The sequence below is a fragment of the Streptopelia decaocto genome (assembly GCF_964273445.1).
Source record: "Streptopelia decaocto genome assembly, chromosome: 12".
In the NCBI taxonomy this organism is placed as follows: Eukaryota; Metazoa; Chordata; class Aves; order Columbiformes; family Columbidae; genus Streptopelia; species Streptopelia decaocto.
In genome coordinates this window covers 8,681,352-8,704,015 of record NC_138667.1, presented here as the reverse complement: position 1 = coordinate 8,704,015, position 22,664 = coordinate 8,681,352, and the positions used below count along the sequence as shown (strand labels likewise).

Genomic DNA, 22,664 nt, shown 5'->3' with positions numbered 1-22,664 from the left:
CTGCAGGGGGCACAAAAAATCACGTAAAAAAGTAATCTCCATGCAGTGCATGCTAGATATGGCAGCACCATCAACCATTCCTCACCATTCTGAGGTGGGCAACATGTTCCATTTCCCCATGAAACTACTTCGCACCGTGACATATGCAAGACTCACTGCAGAAGTATTTTTAAGTGAAGAACATCCCAGGATAATTTCCAGAGCCAGCCCACTGTTTAGTCCTTGTCTTCACAGTGGTGCTAAAAATAATCAATGCCACTTAGCAAATAAAACCTGACAGCTGTATTGTCACCTGCAGGGAAGATGATATTCAGGGAAATCACCCAGGCTGTTAAGACCTGGGCTGCTGAAGGAAGTGATTTATCAGCTTCATTAAGGCTTCTGGCTGCCATATGTATTGATGCAAATCCAGTAATTCAACCCTAAATTCCTTACAGATAGGAAAGATCTATATGAAGGTGATCAAGGGCAGTCTCAGGAGCTCAAGAACTGCTCTGCTGGATCAGGCTAAAGGTCCATGCAGCCCCAGACTCCATTCCCAGCAACAGCAAGCAGCGGATGCTGGTGGAATAGTGAGAAGAGCCAGACGGTGTACAGTGTGGTCCTTCCCAAACCCGCCCCGGCTCCCACCCAAAGACAAACTCCCCACAGACTTGCTGACTTGCCCAGAGGTGGTGGTCCCAAGAACCAACAGCTCAGCCCTCAGAGGCTGCCCATCACTCCTGAGTCCACTTGCACCCACAAACAACTCGATCTACACTTTGTTCCGAACACGTACCTACCCTCCGCAGCTATCAGAGGGAAGATTTCCTCCCCATATCACAGCAAAGCAGCAGGAGCAAACACTACCCAAGACAATCTGATAGTTACAAGGCCAAGGAGCTAGAAGCAAGATAACAGGGCTTCAAGTATAGTCAAAAAGTAGATGGGAGACTGTCTTTAGCCTCTGCAGGGCAGCTGTGAGTAGCTGAGGGGATAACATTGTCACTCGAGGTCACTCGGGTAACGAGCTCAACTCTAGGTATGGTTGCTTTAAAAGTATGGAGCTATAAAGCAATTTAAAGACTTTGAAGAGTATGAAAATAGTAGACTGTTTGATCTACAAAGATGAGAATGTGACATTAGAAAGCAAATTGAATCTACATTAGCAGCCTGACTGCTGGTTGTGTAACAGTCTTCCATGGAAAGCTGCAGAGCTTCACACAATTACAGAATTAAGAGCTTTCACAGCAGATGGTAAGCCCTCCTCAGCGGGGCCTACAGACCAGATGAAAGTTTCTCAGTAACTGGATTGTTGGAAGATCATCACCTTCTCTTTCTTTACAGTTAAAAAGAATGGAGGAGAGACCTGCAGAAGACTTGGGTTTATACTCATAGGTCATGCTATAGAGAACCTCTGAACTCAGTGGTTCACTGTTCATTTTCATCCTTAACTACTTTAGTCCTTGAACATGGGTCACATCAGCCCCCCATGATATCCCCAAAGCTGTCTTCTACCAAGATCTCAGTGCCAGCAGCAGAAGGGGCATGACACACCAACACACTCTGCAGAACCAGTTTCTTGACGGACAGTCCAGTATCTAAACATCTGAATAGTCCCTCGTAGCACAGATCTCATACACCGTTCCGCAAACCAAGCTCCTTACGATTCGTGCTCAGAAAAACACACTGTGGTTTTGATATCTTACAATCTCCTAAATGCTCATTAATAACTGCAGTGACAGGCTGTTGACAGACATTGTACCGAACCGCGTTTATCTCCAGGGCACAGGGAAAATAGTTTCTGTCGTCATTTTTTTCTTCACTAATAAAGTGGTGGCCAGAGCATCACATGCCTGCAGGATAAATGCAGGGAGTAACAAGGATTATTTATTCAGTAGCTGCTTTGAGTCTATTGAAATTTGCTTCAGACTTTCTGCTCACAGCTCTGAGTGTTGTTCTTTCACGGCTTCCGACTATGGAGATGTGAAAAGACACCTACTGCACCCTCCTGGGCAGGGCTCCGAGCCAGCAGGAACCCCCCCCAGCCCGCCCAGCACCACAAGCAGCTGCCTGCAGCCTCTCCACAGGTCAGCGATGCTGAAGCCACAGCTTCAGGAGCAACAGCCATTCACAAAACCACTTGTGGCTGACAAAAAAATGTTTTGGGAGCAGAGCCTTGCCCCTGGGAGCAGAGAGATTGCTTCTCCTAAGGGTTTATTTAAGTTTATCCGACTTAATTATGTATCCTTGGTGGGCACAGACAATAGCAGAAGAGGGAGTAAAAACACTTCAAAGGACGATTATGGAGCTAGTGAGAAGTAATGCGGCAAGTACACAAGCTCCTTTCAAGATAGAAAATGCAACCATAGCAATATGGTGTGAGGTGACATGAAGTGACAAACTCAGCTTACCTTTGGCAGGCTGACAGGAGTCCTCGGCTTTGTTCTGGGATTCTTTATCAGTTGCCTTTGATCCAGAGGAAGTAAATGATATTTCATGGCCTCGATAAGGAAATCTTTACAGGTGTTGTTATTCTTGATTAAAGCTTCTTCTTCAACTGTCTGAGAACAGGCACACACATGAATGATTTAAACTGATGTACTTGGTGACTCAGGTCACAAGCAGCTTTGTAGAAAGAACATGAAACCTGGAATTTCTCTTCCAAAGTACCAATATTAAAGAAAAAAATATGCAGAGGACAAACACAGACTCCCAGCTCTGCTGAAAGAAACACACGCAGTAACATCCAAGCTTCTCACTTTTTTACAGTATCACTCATGAGTAGCTGTGCTCTCTCTTTTACCACCCTCTGCCAGACACTTAACTCAGCAGAGAAGAATTCACCAGGAATCTGGGTACAAAATAAGTAAATTCTTTTATCTGAGTCAGAATTTTTAAGGAGAGTCAATACCTTTTACTCAATCAGAAGATACAGTTGAGAGAAAAAAAAATACATGGTGGGTTCATCTTGTGAATACCAATCTTATTTCAATTGTATTGATTTATTTTTAGACACACGACAAAAGCAGAGCAGTCAAAGGGCCCATATGCCAAGCCCTTCTTCAGGGGTTCTCAGTTCATTATCAAGGCCCAGATCCCAGGACTTAACTCATCAAGGACAATGTCCCAGTCAGACTAAGAGAGCACCTCACCTGCCAGTCACACAGACCCATCTCTATGTGTGGAACATGTCTTAAGCCAAAATTATCACACATTATCTGTTTTCACCAAGCTAAATGTACCTGTGCATTAGGGAAAAAAACTGCACAGCTTGTAACGCTGCCACCTGGATATTTTCAGAGTGAAAAAAGCAAGATATTAACTTCTAAATGCTTCACCAAGAGGGGCAGGAGCTCCACTCCAGGCACTGTCTGGCAGAGCACAGGTCACGTGAATGTTTCTGCACACACACATTGATTTCAGAGTCCATCGAGTTTTTCCTTTTATTTCTCTGTTTCAGACTCATCTCAGACACAAACAGCCAAGCCATTGATTAAGGAGCTGCCAGCAACTTAAGTGCAAGTATTAATTCCTTATTTGCAGACTAACCTGTACAAGATAATCTCTGGGCAAAAGGGGTAGGCGAACATGCTCCATCAGTTTAGCCATGTGCTCTAAGCGAGATTCCTTCTCATAATTTATCCAAGAAATAACTGCTTCAAAGACCTACACAGATAAAGTACAATTAAACGGAGAAGAAAGAACAGGCTTGCACAGTCCAAAATCAGAAGCGTTGTGATTTCATGATATGGAAGGAAGGAGGTGCAAGATCTCTATCAAATGGATGAAAAAGTCGTGACTATGCATAGAGCACAAGCACCACGGTAGCAAAGCGGTGAGCTGACCATGCGTATTAATAAGCAACTTCAAATGTAGATGTGCTGTATCACTCTCAAAGCTAAACGTGTGTCCAGGACAATCATATGCCTCTTGGACATGAGTATGGGAAGGCAGCCAGGAAACTTAATTAGCCTGCTGACATTTGCACTGGACATTATTCATGAAATCAGCCACAACCGCTACTCCAGATAACAGAGATCTCCCCTCCCGAAGGAGTCTGGCCACACACATAGTAAGTCATCATATTTAATCAGCACGCTAGTTCTTCCTCCCCAAAAAAAACAAGAAGTCTTCAAGACAAGTTCACCACACGTGCAGAAAAAGCCCCATCTGCAGCCACGCACGTGTTTCACCACTAAAAATACCCAGGTACTTCTGCAGGGAAGCAAGGGCACGCCGGACTTCTGGTCTGAACCAAAATCTAGTTTTACTCTCTCCCAGATCCAACCGGTTCAGATAAGCATCCAGACTTTGACTCCGTGACGAACTGGGCACAAACAGCCCCACGCAGCGGGAGCCACGCAGACCTGGTGCGATGAACAGATGCGTCCTGTGTGGGCTCCGGGCATGAATATGCATGTGCTTATGTAACTGGGAGCCTCTCTCCTGCCAGAAAAAAAGCCTGAAAATGTCACCAGGAGAGGGCAAAGCTTCCTGAAACACCCAGCCAGGCCAGGAGAGGGGCTGGGCTGCTCTCAGCAGGATCTGGATCCTTGCAGCAGTTTCCCCGCAGAGCCAGAATTAAAGTCAGACCCTTAACTCACATCTACAGGCCAAATTCCCCAAGTGCTCTCACTATCCGGTTACCCATGGGGGGGCTGACAGAGCTCTCTCCCCCAAACCCCGTGCTTCCCCCAAAAAGCATCCCTGGCCCCCTGCCCAAGCACGTGCCCTTGGTTTCAGCTTCCCGCTAGGGTCACCAAATGGTCAGGCCAATTTGCACAGATATTTTTTCCTTTTTTTCCACCCTTCCCATCACTCCCCAAGAAACCATTTCGTTTGGTCCAAGGTCACTGATTTGAAAAAATTAACCAGGGCTGAGGGCACCATCTCTCAGTCCCCAATTGTTGCTGGCAAATGCATTCGCAGGAGGCGCTGGCAGATGTGTCCTCCCACAAAGGAGCGGCAGAACGGAAAGGGGTTTCCTCCTCTTACACTAAACTATATACTTAAAAAAAAAAAAAAGGCAGTAAAGCACCAGCCTCATTTTTTCTGCCAACAAATGCTCTTGCTGAACTGCTTGGAATTCAGGAGTTGAGATGAGAATTTAAATGCAACAGGGAGCCCTGTAATCAAACCCCAGAAGAAAATAACTACTGCAGAACCTTTTAAGTATTTTTAAATGAAAATAAATAAACAAACACTTTCACTTTGGCTACAAGGCATTTAAAGTAGAAACTAGGTTGTTTGAGATTTTTAATTGCAAATGAGTGTGGAAAAAGCATAAAGGCAAATGTTTAGCCAACAAGCATTCTTTTCATTAACCTCTTCTGCACAAATGCTGAGTTACAGAGCACACACTGACGCTACCCTGCTGTGCCTACTCTAAAATAATAAAATAAAAACAAACAAACAAACAACCAGATTCGGGCACCTTCCACTGGCTCTGATTCCTAATTTTATGGGGGAGGCAATCTTAATCCACAACAGCACTATCGAAAGGCCACATTTGTTTGCACTATGGCTGTATCCTCCCTCAACTGCAGACCCCAAGCAGCTGCTGCAGCCCCCCCAGCAGAGGGGGGGTTTTCCAGTCACGCAGGACCCGCTGTCGGTGGGGTGACACGGAGCAGTTACCCCCCAGCTCTGCTCAGAGCACAGACACAGGTCGGGTCAGCAGCACCTGCCTGGCTGCAGGAGCAGCCCCGAGCTTGGGAAAAGCAGATTTCCCACTCGATGGAGCAGAAGGGTAAAAGCCTGGACTATCCCCTTTCTGCACACTGCCTAAGCAAAGAGCAAGCTCAGGTGTCTGCTCAGTCTCTTCAGCCAAAAATCCAGTTGTTATGATACTCACAGGAGTGAGGACCAAACTGTGCATCAGCGTCTACTGCACGTTAGCAGCATGAGACAGCGAGTTGGGCTCTGGGTAAAATCCCCAATCCAAAAATCCTAACCCGTTAAAAAACAAACCTTAATTCTTCACTGTTCTGAGCTGGCAGAAGCCTTTTCACAAGGGCTGGAAGCCCCTCTGTTTCACACATCATTAGTAAACAAGAATAAAAGTGATTTTTTACAGTTTTTCCTTGCTTCCTTACACTGTTAGAATTAAACAGCCAATTAGGTCATGTACAGCAAGCATTGACAAAACTGTCTTCAAAGTACTCAGCTATAGCAGAAAGAGCAGGCAGGGACCAAAATAACCCTTTGCCCTGGGCAAAAAGGGACTGTGCAACTGCAGAGGCTGGCAAAAGCATGGGGGAGAGGGAGAGAAAGGAGCATTATCTTTGAATAAAGGGCAAAACGTCACCATTTTACAATTAAATTAGATTTCTGTGATAGCAGACAATTTTTTGCAGTCATGATAGCTTATGGATACAAGTATGCCAAAATCTGTGGAGTTAAAGAATATTTTTTATTAGGCCAATTAGTTAGGGGGTGGCAGGAGGGGCGGCTTAAAAATAGTTACTTATCCATCACACGTGCACAGGCATAAATATAGATACGTACGTATAGACAGACACATATATATACTTTTACATATACTTTTTTTTCATAATACATATCTCACACCTTAACAGATAGCAAGAATAAAGGTCAGGAAAGCTGCTTGTCTGTCACAAAGCTAATAGAAAACAGCAGCCTAAGAGTCTGTCCTCAATTTTCAGCATTTCTTTGGACTCCAGCACATGTGTCATGTTTATGTTCCAATCCCATTCTCTCCCTCTCTCCTGTTATTCGTATCTGTTGTTTTGAACATGCAGCTTATGCGCTCATTTCCTTCCACTGCCTTCCATTCTCAACTTTTACAATCAGCTAAAGAAATACTGATTTTGATTGTATAAATCTCAAATGAGGGAGAGAACACTTTGATTTCGTTGGGCACAAGGCCAATAAAAGCTTTTTAACAATGCTGCACAAGACTGGAAAAATTTGCAGGCTGCTTGTTTTTTCCCTTTTTGGTCCTGCCTGGTACATCTCAGCACCCCACCAAGATGCCCACTCGAGCCCCACACCTGTAGAAATGCAAACCCAAATCCTCCGAGTTTGCTGGCTCAGGATCTGGATGAGGCATTGCTGCATTCGCATCGCTGCATTCACATCTCAAGTAGGACAGGTTTTCTGGCAACCTTTATGGTCCATATGGGTCCAAGCAGCAGCCCATCTGCAGCCTGGAGGGGCTGAGCAGGATGGTGCACATCCCTGGATGTGCAGCCTGACCAGCAGCACCACGTCCAGCCTCATCCCCCCGAAACGCATTCAACAGGGTCCTGAAGTTACAAGCCACATCGTCCTCAAGTTCTCTTGTAGCCTCCCACAAAGGCCCATCTCCCCATAGGGACAATGTGGAGGTGGGCTAAAGGACTCAAGGCACACACCTCTCCCCAGAAACCTGCTGCACATCATGCAAGAAGCCCACACCAGAAACAGGAGCTAGACCTGGTGTTCACCAAGTGCCTTAACTACTGGTCCTCCTCCTTCCCACGAATACAGACCACACACAAGATGAGCTGAACATTTCAACCATGAAACAACACATCAACACCTCTACCATTACAAACACTGATGATGCTAGAAAAATGTTTCCTTCCTTCTTGGTTTCAGGCCTCCTTTACTTGTTCTGCCTGATGTGCAACAGAAGGCAATACTCCTCCCTGGCCTAATGAAATTCACCTTTTTTGAGGTTTTTATAGCAGGTAATACAAGCTTTACACCATCTGCAGATGGGAGGGTCCTAGTTTTCCAGAGAGGGAAGGCATTCGGTTCTGTCCCCCAGGGCTTTTGGAAGAGATATGGATCTGAGAATCATTACTTCCTACAAGTACCAGCCAAGTGAAGGTCACTTTTATGTGGTTTTAGGATTAACATTATTTTTAATTTTCCTTTCCATATGTGCTCTGTTGGAAAATGGCCCCTAAAGAGCATAACATGAGAACAGTTCCCGATCAAGATCTAGAAACATTCCAGCATTCTTACATTCACTGTTGCTATACAATTTACTATACCTTTTCTTCAGAGGAGACTGTGAGCTTGTCACTTGATATTAAACTGCAAACCTGGTCCAGACTAAGGCTAAGAAATTCTTCTCCTAGCATCACCTCAGGAAAGTGCTGCTCTGTTCAACAAATGAAAAGGGGGAACAGAAAATTACAAAGAAATCCATGCTTTGAGTCAACAGAAGGACTACAGCATTCAGAGAACTGCTATTGTTACAGCTCCGAGCACTCGAGACAAACGACACGCTGCGACTGCATCACAGAACAGAAAATAGCCTCAGAACACATTAAAGAAATCAGATGTTATTTCAAGTAACACAAGCCCCACGCAACACTTTCATAAATGACACTAAATGGGAACTTAACTTTCTGTGAAGCCACTAAGTACCGTCCAGTGGCAAATATGATTAGAAGTGGCAATTGAGAAAAGTGCCAATACATTTCTAAGGTAGTAAATAACCTGGCCACCTCAAGATTCAGTCCTTCCTTCCTTTAACATGCTAGAGAGCAGCAGATCTGCTCAACACTTGGATGAGAGACTCCAGCAAGGGTCCTTGAGATTTGCAGGTATTCAAAGGAAAGCCCATCTTTAACATAAATCGGCCAAACAGCCAGTTTGGTGCATAACAGCAGCAAATAGTGAGGGATACCAGGGCATCCAGCTGAATCTGTACATGCAGGGAGGCACTCAGAGAGATGGGCAAGGGGGAGATCCTTGTCCCATGCATGCACATGGCACCAGCTCTCCTCCTCTCCTTCTACCATTTGCTTCTTTCCCCAAAAATGTGTAAATTTAACCTTTCTCCTGCTCCAAAACCTCAGCATCCATCTTCCCCAGCAGCTTTGTCCCTTTCCACTTAAGTCTGCAAACTGTACAAATTCCCTTTGCTCCCTTTTTGCCTCCAAATCCCTCCATGCTGTAACTTCAGGAGCCACTTGAAAACAAAATACACATCACTGTTTCTAATCCCAAACTGGAAGAATTTTGATTGCAATAAAGATCCAAAAAGGATCATCAAATCTGTCAAGCTTTACATCTAGCCAAAGGGCATCAGGAAAAATTACTTCCTAAAAAATGATTTCTAGGTCAAAACCATTGTTAGCCAGTTGCAGGCAATTTTAGTTTTGCAAGCATTTGTAAGATATACATGCCAATTTAATCTTGCCTGCCATTTGCCAGGTCTCATTTATTTTTGGCTGAAATATAGAAACATAATCTTACACACTTTATCTGAAGCGGCGTTTTTCAAGCCCTAATCCCTGTGGCTTTGAGAAGCTCAGACTCCTGTATTCAAAGAGCTTCCTCCGCAGCAACATCTGCAAAGTTCTCAGCCAAAAAGCAGCAGCACAGTGACACGAGATGGCACAACTTCCAGAGAGGAGCTCCCTGGAGATAACACAGTGCACTTGGGCTTCCCCAGCCACAGACCCTACTTGGTCCAATGGGAAAACAAAACACTACAGCTAAGCCAAAGGCTCTGACTAAAAATAGAATTAAACTTTATCCAGATACTGCTATTTTATGCTGGAAATCATACAGAAGATCTAATGAACTCTTCTGGTCTTAAATACTTGAGAAGCAGGAAATGCTCCCCACACAGTAAGCTGGATGCACTCTGACTTCTGGACACAACCTCCTATTCATTCTTATCTGGCAGTAGAAAGTTATTTGATCTCTTGTTACTAGTTAGAAGCAAGTAAAAATATTTACTGATTTTAATAAAGTAACTTGTTCCTCCATCACGAAAGCTCCTCCACCTACTAAAGTTATCCATTGGCCAGAACTGAGCATTTCTCAAGTAACTGAGCTCATGCACACACGGACTCTTGAGCTTGGGGACTTCTGGTTTAATGCCGTTACATAAACAACATAGTGAAAAGAATTTTAATGGCATTTTTATTAATGGAGTGCCATTAACATTACATGGGCTGTTGTACTAACCGGGACTTATGAAGGCCAATAAAACAACAAAGTAGAATTTCTAATTGCCAAACAACCAAATAAATATACAGTGAATGCACTGCTTGTTGGGTTAAAGATTAAACAGGGCCTGGAAGCAAGGATAATGAGATATTACAAGCAAGCCTTTATACAATTAACCATTCCTTCCAGGGTACCTTTTCCTCCAGGGGATAATACAGCCAGAGCAGCTGAAGAGGTTTTACTTTTATTTGCAGGAAAATAGAGGAGGATTTGGTGGGCACATTTTTATTCCACTGAGCCTATTTATGGTCTAATTAGGACAAAATTGTAGCAAGGAAAGTGTTGCAGGACAGAGCAGGTGCTCTGGGAGACAGCAGGTGTATTTTTTCCTATACAAATAGACAGAAAAGCAGAAGAACAAACTGAGCAAACTACCAGCTTCTCCAAAGTAGATATCAAAGGCAACGCTGCCAGAGAAGACTGGAAGGTGCTGGGGAATTACAAGCATGGAGCCACTTGAAATAGTTTTACATTTATGGCCATAGAGAAGAAACGCTGAAAGACATTGCCAGTGCCTACTTAATGCAACCAAACACATGCCCTCGCAAGGAAACAAGAATCTGTTCACCCTTGGGGGAAGTGGCCATTGCTCCACAGAGATCAAAGGCTCAAACTGCACCACAATTTTAGCCTAGTGTTCCCACTCACACCCGCAAGATTTAGTTTTGCCTGGTGACATTTCTAGAATGCACAAATGCCCAGCATTGCCTATTGCTCTCATGGAGCAGTGTACACAGGGAGGACACCAGGATCTCAACACTGTGCTCTTGAGCAGGCAGCCAAAGAGCTTACTAGAAACATACTGAGGAACTATTTTGTAAGGTGGGATCCAGATAATCAAGTTTTTTTACCTTCTTAGGCATTCTGCTGTGACCAAACGACATTTCACAATTTGCAGCATCAGAGAAAGTTACAAATGTACAACCCAATAAAGTAGCCCCTTCCCTGTTCTAATAGTAGAAGCATGAAGAGACCAACCAGGATGTGCTGATCCTGCTCAACCTACGAGTCGCTGTCCCTGGAAGCAGGTTTAACTCGACAAACGGACGACCCTTCCCTCACCTGCGTAGGCGTTTGCCTGCTGCAGCAGTTCGGTGCACGCGTGCACGTCGGCAAAAGCTCGGATTCCAAGGCAGTTCGTGGGATGCAGCTGGGACTGAAGAAAGTCACAGCAGTTTTTTCTAACATCCATCAATTGCAATAAACTAGCAGCTGGCAACAAAACCTGCAAAGGCAAGAAAGGGGTATTAGAGTTAGCAACAAAGAAAGTTTGATTCACAGCTTGCACAGACTGGATGCAATTCCAGTTGAGGCAAGGACACATCCCTGTGGGGTATGAGAAGGAAGGTTAAAGTTTTAGCATTATCCTCATGCAGAAGACCCCCGTCCGTGCTCTGAGATGGAAACAGCGGTCCCCTGTTGGGCCAAAAGCAGAGCTCTTCTCCCCACAAAACCTCAAGGCAGGGAAACAGAGGACAAAGCACAAGCAACCACAGATGCACCTGAACTTCTAGTTTTGCTGCAGGTAGGTCCTGCACGCAGATTTATTTATTTTTTCCCCTGAAGACCTTTATATTATTTATATGCATTACCATCACATTCAAAGCCCATAGCAGCCCAGCAGTCCTCAAAACCTTGAATTTATTTCCAACAAAACTGTACTGGCTTGTGAGCAGAGTGCCCAAACTGCTGTGGAAGGGAGGGAGTTCACAGAAGCTCAAGCAGGTTTTGGTAAAATCAAAGCTCTCGGGAAAGATGGGGCCAACTATTCAAATCAAGGGCCCTCATTCGCGCTCACAGAAAGTGCTATGGACACTTGGTGGTTCACACCTGCATCTGAAAATGAGATACTGCTTTGTACCTAGAAAACTTAGAGCAGAAAAGGAAGCCAGAAGTGGATCAGGAATTTGACATCTGCTGGAAAAAACACCTCTGAGGCCACTGAGTGAGGCAGGAAATAGAAAATAAAGTCAGTCAGGATCTTACAGCTCGTGACATCAGCTACTTCCTTTCTTATTTTTTACAGCAACTGCTGACGTGTCTTATCCCAGCTCTTCCACAGCTCTGGCTGTTTCACACATGTCCTTCCAACTGGGCATCTGTGCTCACCATCTGAGCACAGATTTCCGGAAAATTGTTATTATTTCCAACTCAAAAAAAAAAGAAAAAAAACACCACCACAAGTGGCTGTTAAACAAAACAAACAGGTCAACAGCATTCACCTCCCTGGATCTTGATGGCATGTAAGAGAAAAAGATGTTCTCTCCCTGTCCCTGCCCCCACAGGCCATTCCACACGGGAGCAGGACACTCGCAACCTGCCCCGGGTCATTTCTCAGCCACTGAGCATTCCAGCTCCAGCCCAGCTACACCATGTCCGAGCGCTGCCAACCAGCCACCCCAACAGGGAACAATAAAAAAAGGAAATCAATTAACCCAGGAGCCTGCTTTGGCCCAAGCCTCTTGATGCCAGGAGGAGATTAGTTTGTGGTTTTGATTAAATTAAGATAGCAATGCTCTTGCATTTTTGAAACCTAGCAGTGAACCACTTTCTATCTAGCTGAACCATCCCCTTATATCAGCAGAAAGCGAGCGCCTGACCTGCGTCAAGTCTGCGGATAAAGAAGTCAGACTCTGCAAACCATCTCTGGCCATTTTCCAGCCAGAGCTTCCTCCATGCGCTCCCCTTCCATCCACAGACGTGCCTGCAAAGCCAGGTGGGCTGCTCACCCTGAGCGTCTGGGGTTATTGCCTCTAAAACCAAGGCTACTCACTGTCACCACTAACACGCGCTGCACGGACATGCTGGTCCTGCTCTCACAGCCTCGTGCTGCTTTGACAGGGCAGCGCAGAAGGAGCCTGACACCACCGTGGTTACTGGGAAAAGGGCACTATCATATAATGTTTTGCAGAAGTGGGATATAAATAGCCTGTTAAGACATGAGTGGATTTTTTCTTTCTTATTTCCCAGATGAACATCTCACCACTCATCTTGTTTTTACCAGGGAAGGTGAAAAGCAAGCAAAGGATATCCGCTAGCACAAAGTCTATTTCCTTTAGAAATAACAAGAGGAAATGCCCTGCCTAAACATGCAGCAGGACCAAACTACAACCCCATTAATATCCAGGCAAGTTACTCACTTGAGCCTGGATTTGGCTCTTAGTATTTGAACTCCAAACACCGTGAAAGACTCAGAGAAAGCTGACTTCTCTACCAGATCAGCCTTCATACCAAAACCTAATTGTTTTTTCAATCTGTGTCAAAATTATCTGCTATTACTACTGAGACTGACTGCTGAATAAATTATGTCCAAAACCTCATCTATGGTTTGTGTATCTACACATCTACATAACCGTAACCACCAAGTTCACCAGCTGTGCTCCCTCGCTCTGCAGACTCTGTACCAATCTCAGGTTTTACAGAATGTTGCCTGTGCAATTAAATACTTCCATAAACCTTTGTCTCTGAATTAGAAACATCTTTCAGCCAAAAGCGCTCTGTGTTGCTATAAGGTTCATTCAATAGGCAGGGCTTAACACCGGACTTCAGAGACTGGGATCAGTTCCCTGCTCTGCCACAGCCTTCCAGGTAATCCTGGCCAAGAGTTAACCTGCCCCATTCCTCCTCTGCAGACCTGAGAGAGGAGCATTTCCCCAACACAGGGGATGTATTAAAGCTTTAAGCAGATTTGACAATTCAGTCTAAAGCCAAATAAGACTACTGGCTCTAATCCTCAGCAGCACATCCAGGGCCACAGCTGGATCCTCACATCTGCCAAAACAGGGACACAGCTCCCAAGCACCTTCCCAGGGGAATTCATGACCAGTGAAACAAGCAGATCTTGCATTTGCAAGGCAGGTTAAATAGCCAGTTTTAACTGAACAGCTCTAAATTGCACATGTAATGGAGATAAAACTACATCACTATAATGTGACTTTTCAGTCCAAGGAAGGCAATTAGGCTTTATCACTCCCCAGCTGCTACCAGGCAGTGCAGAGGATGAACAACAGTGCTTCTACTTAAATACTCCACCTGGGGTGAAACAGCCCAGGCAAAGGTGTGTGTGGCAGGATCAGGGAGCCACAAAACCTCTCCAGGAGCAGACATGAGAAGGATAAAGGATATAGAGGTAAGAGAGAAAACAGGGAAGCAGCTGCCAACTTCCCTCCTGATCTACCTTCTCCAGCTTCACCGCACAAAGCAGACACACCATCCCTTGGTTAAACGGAGGGATAAAAATGTGGAGACATTCAGACACAGCATAGTCCTCCGGTGTCACATCCACAAGATTCTACTCACCTTTCTATTAGGCCAGTCCAATTTAAAAGACTTTCCCTAGGCTTAGCAAGGGCCAACCCAACAGCTGTAAGGCCCCAGAGAAGTCAGTCCTGTTGCTGACCAGGGCTCTCTGGCACTCCGGGAGGGCAATGCAAGGCACAGAGTTTTTGCTCCAGAAAGATAGCCCTAATTTATGGGATCTCCTAAAGCTGAGTCAAAAGATTCTCTGCCTCACTCTGGGCTTGCACCCACCATAGTTGCAGCTTTTGGAGTGAACAGGAGGAAGGGAGATGAACTGACCCACTTATCACCCTTTATCATCATAACTCCATCTGCCACAGATACTCTCCTTCCTTTGTTTTGAAGTCCTCAGTCTCTAGGGAAAGCTGAGGTGCAAAAGCACACTTCTAAAAGGAAATGCTACAGCTTCCAGCAAAGCTTTTTCTCCTCCTTTCTCAAGCCATTTTTTTATTACAATTATTATGTCTGCAAAGCTGACAGTTTCAACACCTCTTTCTTCCAGACAGCTGATTTGCAGCCATCTCCTCACTCTCCCTTCTATAGGAGCCATATCTCTAACTGTGGCAGTATACAAGGACAGCCGCACATGTGGTACATTCCACCTCATTCGTAGGAATTTAATTGTGAAATCAGGTTAATCACGACTTTTCCTGGGCAGTCATTACAACCCTAATGGTAATGACTTTCTTAATTGGGAAGGTTATTCTCAGGCTGCCTGCAAGTAAATAAGTGTCATCAGTAAGGATGGGTAGGACACACTGAAGAGGGACTGAATTCACTGCCTACAGCCTCAGGTGTCTTCACAGGACCTCGTAGGAGAATGAGAAGCTCCTCCCAAACCCCCTCTTCATTCAGCTCTGCTCAGGGACGTTCTGTTGAGCCTCTTCTCCATCTCTGGACTCTGCTCCCATCACCTTTCATCAAACCGGCAAGTTTGAAAAGAGCGTTGGAAAGTAAGAGGCAATACAGTCAATTCATCTGCAAAATCAAGACCTAACTGAAAAATGCAAGGAATTGATATGTTAAAACAGCCAGCTACTCCTTCCAGGTAGGGAACAGCAGGCCCTGTGCTCTGTTTGACACATATGAATATGGTTCCATTGAAGCCAGCCAGGGCTGCACATGAGCATCTGTCCACTTCCCCAAGTCACCCACTTCAGTTTTCCTTACTTTTACAGAAACCACACAGCACAACTTTCTTCCCAACAAATTTATCAAGCTCCATTTTCAAATGAATGAAATCTTCTTCTCAAGCATATGGCTCTTGACAACTAACCTCAATGTGGGGTGCAACAGAAGAAGAGTAACAGAAGGCGGAGGGGACAGAAATCCCAAGGTGGATTTTCCTGAGACTACAACATGACTGCAATGAAGACAGAAACTCCTCCTTGGCTCATGCCTTCCAAACAAGTGGGAGGTTAAATCCCAAATGCGTGTTCAGAGGCAAAACACTGCTCAGCACCGTAGCCTCTCTATCATTCATCATCCCCAAGCCTTCCTATTACGGCATCTATATTGCCTTGAAATCTCACCCTGAAAATAAGGTTCCAATGCATAAAGCAGGACTGCATTTGTCGGGGCAATTCTCACCCTGATATTCACAATGGAGTTAGAAAAGAGTATTCACGACCACACGGGTGACGACTGGAACTGACTGAACAGGCTTGGCCCCTTGTACACACATCCTTCCTTACTTAAAAAAAACAAACACACACACACCGCTACGTGCAATGAAATGACAATCAGCTACAAAAATACATGCCTAGAAAAACAGTCTCATTTCCTGAACACCAGAACAAGCCACTCTCTCCAGCATCACGGACACAGCCTTGTTACCCTGACCGGTGTCCCAGCCACACTGAGGAAGACAAGGGACTTAAACTGCCACGTGCAAACAAAAACGGAGACCAACCAAAAAGCACATCTACACACGAGCTCCCAGCAACCCTTCCAGAAATCAGTGGCTAAGTGCACAGGCCTTTTCTTACTACAAAGACAAGGAAAGTCAAAGAAAAAGCTTTACCAGCAGCCACAGCCACGTGACACTGCAAAACACTCTCTTCCTGAGCATCCTGCTTTATCTGTAGGCTGCTTTTCAATTACTCTTTCCACTTCTGGCCAAGTATTTACCTCAAAGAAAGTCAAGACTGAGTGCACAAACGCACAGAAAAAAAGACTGCCCTCATTTGAAAAAATACATTCCGCTCAAAGCTCTGCCAAACAACTCAAACTACCCAGAAGAATTTAAAAACTAACAGCCAGATTCCTCTGCCACGACCGTAAAACGTTTGACTCGCTGCTGGTTTGAGTCTTTTTTGACCTTCGACAGACTGACCCACAAGTCAGCACAGCTTCTTGGAAGGTAAATGCCTGTTCTCGTTACAAGAGCTCGACACAAAAGCTAAATGCAAGATGACTTAAGCGTGAGGAAAGCAGCAAAGTGCCTCAAGACTAAACAGAAGCTGGAAGTAGCTCTTTTCAAGCTCAATCTCTTACTTTCTGCAGCCTGAAGATATCACTCGCCCCTAAAGGACCTGTGCCTTTGCTTTCAAGATTTTTACTTGGGTCTCCACAGGAGCCGCTGAACCAGACCTACCTGCACGTTCTCTTCTGTGACCTCGATCTCGGCGGTGTAGATGTAATCAATCAGCTTCCTCAGGGTCTGCCCGTCAACATCTTTTATCTCAATCTTCTTGGCTTTACTTTCAGACATGTCTCCTGAAATTCATTTCAAAAGGACAGTTATACCTTGTTTTTCAGGACCCTGCTCCACACACATCCAGCACATCCTGCCATGGTTCAACTGTATTCAAACACATAGAGGAGCTAAAAAAAATACCCGGTATGACCCTAAACCATGTCTCAGCACAGGGACAGACTCAAAGAGACTGTGGGCAAAGTCTTGGGAGGCCTTTTTTTAAAAAATATATGTATTTTATATATTAGGTTCTTTTAAATTATATATATGAGTACATGAGTAAGTTGCAACAGCCAAGTTAGGGTGCTTTGTGGTATACCCTACAATAAAGCAGAGCAGCATTACTCTCTTTAGGAAGAACCTGAAACCTGCTGAGGAAACCAAGTACACATGCCAGTAGTTATATCCAATGCACTGCAAGATTCTCTCCCAAATTACCCTGCTGTAACCTCACCACATGGTTACACCTGATGCAAAGCGCCTGTGCAAAAAGATGGATTTCTCTTCTCTCACCTTCCCAACCTTGCACCCTAGAGACAAGGCAGCATTTGGATCCAAACTGTATCCTTTTTCCAAACGCATAACAAAAAAAGCACACAAAACTAGAGCAATAACTTGCCCTGTGGATACAGACGTGAAACCCATACCTGTGTAAGAGCCTGTAGATGAACTGGTGCTTTACATACACCTTCCCCATCGTTGTTATGGCCAACACTGTGCAGGCACCATATGCACAGACCCCATGCATAACATGAGCACGCCACAGCAAGAAAAGTATAATGTGGGGAGGAGGAGAAAGGGCTCCCTGGGGCCCCTTCCAGTGTCCACACACACGGTGACCTCACCCAGGTTTTAATCACCAAGATCTTGAGGAACCGCAGAAAAGAAAGAACAAACTCCCAAGCAAAAAGAAAACTATAAGAAAACAAAACAAAAACCACAAAGCTAAACAAAAGAGAGCGTGAAGAAATGCCAATTCCTAAACCTGGGCATGAATAATCACTACTCTAAGAAATGTGGTGACTCAGTACTGCTGAGGGATTAAGAGGAAAAATAGTTCCTGCAGCCTGTGTGAAAAGCAATTACAGCCTACGTCTCTGTGCAGTGCACAGCAAGATGCGGCCGGGCACGTTAAATGCACAGCACAGAGTCAGATGCTAAAGGGCATCCAAACTTGAGCAAAATCTGGATCCTAGAAATTGAACTTTGTGAGCTTCACTTATGCCAGTAAGGAGGTAAATAACATGAGTGGGGTCAAACCAAAAGTATTAGGAAAGCCAACAACATCCCAAGGGAAATGCAGATTGAAATAATATTTGCCGCAAATTCAATTTTTAAAATGAAATAATAAAATGCTACTCGGAGAAGCCCACGAATACAAATGCATAAGTACAAAGGGATAAATGACCTACATTTGGGAGGCCTCCAAAGCACATAAAACCTTTTAATTGACAAATACATGCTGTCTCCTTCACACACTTGCTCCACACACCCCTTCCCCCTGCCCCCCCCCAAAAAAAACAAAGGGAAAAAAAAAAACAAAAAAAAAAACAAAAAACAACCACAAAAACCAAACCCCACCACTCTCCAGAGATGAGAGGGGGGCTTCTGAGAACAGGCCAGACCCCATCAGCCCACATGGGGCTGGAGGTGCCTGTGAGGAGCACCCAGCTAAACCAGGAGGGACAACTGGAGCAGCTGGAGCCCTGTGGCAGCCACAGGGCACAGGGGAGGCTCAGACACACACACCTGGAGGTGCATGCACAAATAGCTCAGAGGAACCGATTCGATAACATCATCTGTCTTTGTGGTGTTCATGTGACACAGGCAACAAAAATAAAGGCTGTGTGGGCTTCCACACCCACCAGCAAGCTGCCAGCCCTGCATGCAAACAGCCTCCGCTGCCTCTGCTCTGGGAACAGCCCAGTACACAATGAGAAAGAGGAATCTCACGCTGTACCCCACGGTTAGATGGGATCCAACCCATCCAGCCACGCTGGCATGGTGGATCTCGCACCATTTGCCAGAGGGTGCTGCCCCAGATGCATCTAACTCTTTGGAGCAAGGAAGAACCTGAAGACATCACAAGTGAACCAAGGCAGGGGCTGGTGCAGACCAGGAGCAGGCAATGAGCTGCCTCCTCCTCCACGCACAGAGCCATGGCAAATGCAGCTCTAAGGCACGGCTGCGGGAAGCAGAATGGTGGGTCACTTCAGGCATCTCATCCAACCTCCCCTCAGGAAAAAAACAAACCAAAAAAACCACACACACAGAGCACCACACTTTAAAGCCCACAAAAACACACCTCCTAAGATGTCTTTCACAGGTCAGACTCCAGGCTTACCAGACACCCTAACTGCAGAACAATTCATAGCACTAGCACCATCTCTCACGCACAAGAGCTGTGCTAAGAAAGGGGATACACTTTGCACATACCAGCCCTCGTGAAGGCAAGCTCTTCATGCATTACGCTCAACACCCGACAGTGCTTCCTCCATTCCCCTCTCCTCTGTTGCTTTGTCGCAAGACAAACTACAGTCAAAACTGCAGCAGGTCGCAACGCCTTGTTTACCCACCACGGCAGCTTGCACTGCTGCCCAGGTTCTGCACTCCAGAGAGGTTTCCCAGCACACAGCTACAGCTCCTGCTCCTTCCCAAGTCAGAGAGATGCACTGAAGTAGAACACACGAGTGCACTGGATAATAAAACCGCAGCCCCTTGTGCACAGGGCGAGTGCTTTGAAGCACGGTGTGACACATGGAGGGAGGTTTGTGCACTGCTGCTTCCTACTTCAGCACTTCTGAGATTCCCCTGGCTATCTGGCAGGAACAGTCCCAGCAGTATCACTGGAGTACCTGTTATTCTTTCTGAAACAATTGTGTTTTCTTCTAAACTGATGGCAATTACTGTGACCAATCATCCCCACAGAACTGTGCCAACAAGGACCAGCCACCATCCAAAATGCTCTAGAAAGCCAGTAAGGAAGAAGACACTCAGTTAGGAAGTGCTGGGTCTGGTCTGTCCTTCAGCAGCGGAAGATACAAATAGAATATGTGCCTGTTCATTTTAGGACTTCAAGGCTATTTCAAAGAGAAATGCCTAACTAGACAACACTAGATGTCTTTGTGATGACACTGGGATCTTTCCTAAGTCAGTCAGGAGTCCAATGTCAGGCCCAGCCTAACAGGATGGCGCCTGCAGCGCGAGCGTCAGGCAAAGGTGGATGAGCTGTGAGTCCCAGCTTGGTTCCCACTGTTCACAGCTTTACACTGAGTGTTCACTATCGCATGGCTGCCGGCACTGCCAGGGGACCCCTCCAGCTCCCCGCACCCCCAAAGAGCGGCTTCTCCAGCAGGGACTCAGCATGCACAAGCAGCTCCTGCCCAGTCCTGCAAACACCTGAGCGCACCAAGCCACAACCACCAAATAATGTTCAAGCTGTGATTTTAAAATCTCCCCCTACAGAGAGTGAACCACCACATAGGTGGAAGGAGATCATGCACTCGTTCTTTGCTAGAGGGAAATCTAGATCTTAGAGATTTGGGACTAGCTGGATCGAAAGTGAAGGGAGAACTGGTCTTTGCCTGACCCAGTGCCCCTGGGACCTGTCAGGGGGAGGGGACCAGGGGCCACCAAGGCTGTCACCCAGCTCAGGTGAGCTGCCAAGCCAGGCACATGACGGCGGTTAGCTGATTACTGTTTAACTCACAGCGTGAGGGATTACATGGCCTGGAGAATTCCTGCAGGGAAACATGAGCAGCCCTGCACCACCGCCTTCCCACTCAGGTGACCTCTAAGGATCAGATGGTTTTTCCAATAACTTTTCTTTTTTAAACTTCTCATCAGGAACGAGCATCACAAGCACTGGCAAGTCCTCCCCAGGGTGTCCTGTGCAAACAGATGCCTCTGAGCAGGGTTTGCTCCTCCACCTTGCCAGCACGGCCAATACCCACAGCAGTGCCAGTGCCCCAGAAAACACCAATTCCCTCCACCTTATCTCACCACACTGATAAAGCCACCACGGTGAACCTCACATCTTCTCTCACAGTCAGATGTCTGTTTAGACCTGATGTTTCCCTCCCACTCCATTACAGAAGTGAAAAAGCTTCCAAAATAACAAGCTTTTTCCTGCGAAATGCTGTGTTCTGCTTCCAGTAAAACAAATAAAATTAGGTCTAACTACAAGGCTTTTAAAAGGAAGAAGCAGCCCCTGCGCCATAGACAAAAGAACATGAAACAGGGGCAAAACCCCCAAATCTCATTTATGCTGAAGCTGAGGGACGGTAACAGCCATTCCCTAGAGCATACAAACAATTTTCTTTGTATTTGCTCAAGTCAGTTCCTATCCTGGAAAGCAGGACAAGGAAAAGAAGCTAAAGAGCTCCTGACCAGGCTAATTTTACTAGAATGACTTAAACAAGTTGGCTATTCCTCTGCCTTGGGATTTGCAGGGCTTTTTTTGCCGCCCCACCTGGGCACAGCCTCCGAAGGGCACCTGCTGTAAGGATCAGGAGATCAGAACAAGAATTTTGCTCCCTTCTTCCTTGGCACCGAGTTTGCATCTGCCATTACCAAAATATACCGGACCGCAGCAATGCACCCTGCAAAAAGCCAGGGCTGCTAAAACACACTGGGATCGAGAAAACAACAGCGTTATTTTGGGCAGCAGCAAAAAGTGCCAAGGGAGATTAAACATCCGTGACTGCAAATCAGCATTGGCAGGGCTGAGCCTTGAAACTACCACTTCTGTGCCAGCAACTTCTTTGATGTGCACCATGAACATTTAGGGCACTGCACACGTGCTTGATGTTAATGATGTGTTTGCATGACCCAAGGTCTTGTTAAGGGGGTAAAAAAATAAAAAAAAAACACAACCCAAAAAGCAGTGAGCCAAATCTCATAGTAACCTGCTTGTGACACGTTAGCCACTCACTCCACACTTATGCAACCACCCTAGACCCATATATTGTGCCTCAAGGAATTAGCCAAGGATGACCAACACCATCCATCAAGTGCAAAGTCCTGACCTAACCATATCACAGAATGGTTTGCGTTGGAAGGGACCTTCATCCAGTCCAACCCCCCTGCAACAAGCAGGGACATCTTCACCCAGATCAGGTTGCTCCAGCCTGGCCTGGGATGTCTCCAGGGATGGGGTATCCACCACCTCCCTGGGCAACCTGGGCCACTGTTTTAACACCCATTCTTCTCCCAAGGAAACCCTTTCCCCTGAGGCCAGGCCCACTCCCTCTGCTGCAGCTCCTGCCAGAGACACAGCCAGAAGCCTCTGAGAGTTTGCAATGGCCCCTTCAACCCAAGTACAGTGTCTGGTGTCGAAAACAGTACCTGTAAACATTGCACAGAAATAAGGGCTGCAGGCAGCAAGGACCACACGGTGGGCTTCCATCTCCACACTTTCGGCCACAATCACCACATCACAGAGGAGCCGCTTGCTGGAGCAAACACCAGAAAAGACAAAGATCATTTCAGAACTCCTGGTCAGGCAAGAAGCTATGTTGCTATAGCCTGAAAAAGTAAGCAGAAGACCCATTGTTGCAGACAAGGCACCTGAGCTTCTGCCAAATCCCAGTGGAAGGTCCCCTAATCTTTCAGCTACCAGGTCCTACCAGTGTCGGCCTACAAAGCAAAGCCTGAACCCTCCTGATATTGCAGCCCTGCTTGTGGTTCTGCTTTCTCCATGCTGCCC

The 22,664-nt window shown here is 45.9% G+C and overlaps 1 protein-coding gene across 6 annotated transcripts in view; it reads right to left on the bottom strand.

Annotated features, from left to right (window-relative positions):
* KLHL3 (kelch like family member 3) overlaps window positions 1–22,664 on the bottom strand; it is a 59,856-nt gene that overhangs the window by 13,588 nt on the left and 23,604 nt on the right. For 4 of the 6 annotated variants that reach the window (XM_082064032.1, XM_082064035.1, XM_082064033.1 and 1 more), the window contains 6 exons: window positions 22,304–22,410; window positions 16,856–16,977; window positions 11,023–11,185; window positions 7,986–8,095; window positions 3,532–3,648; window positions 2,394–2,543 (listed from right to left, as the gene is read on the bottom strand). In XM_082064032.1, coding sequence (XP_081920158.1) covers window positions 2,394–2,543; window positions 3,532–3,648; window positions 7,986–8,095; window positions 11,023–11,185; window positions 16,856–16,977; window positions 22,304–22,410 — 769 coding nt within the window. The remainder of the gene's footprint in view (window positions 1–2,393; window positions 2,544–3,531; window positions 3,649–7,985; window positions 8,096–11,022; window positions 11,186–16,855; window positions 16,978–22,303; window positions 22,411–22,664) is intronic. The other 2 variants (XM_082064036.1, XM_082064037.1) reach the window with 2 other exon arrangements.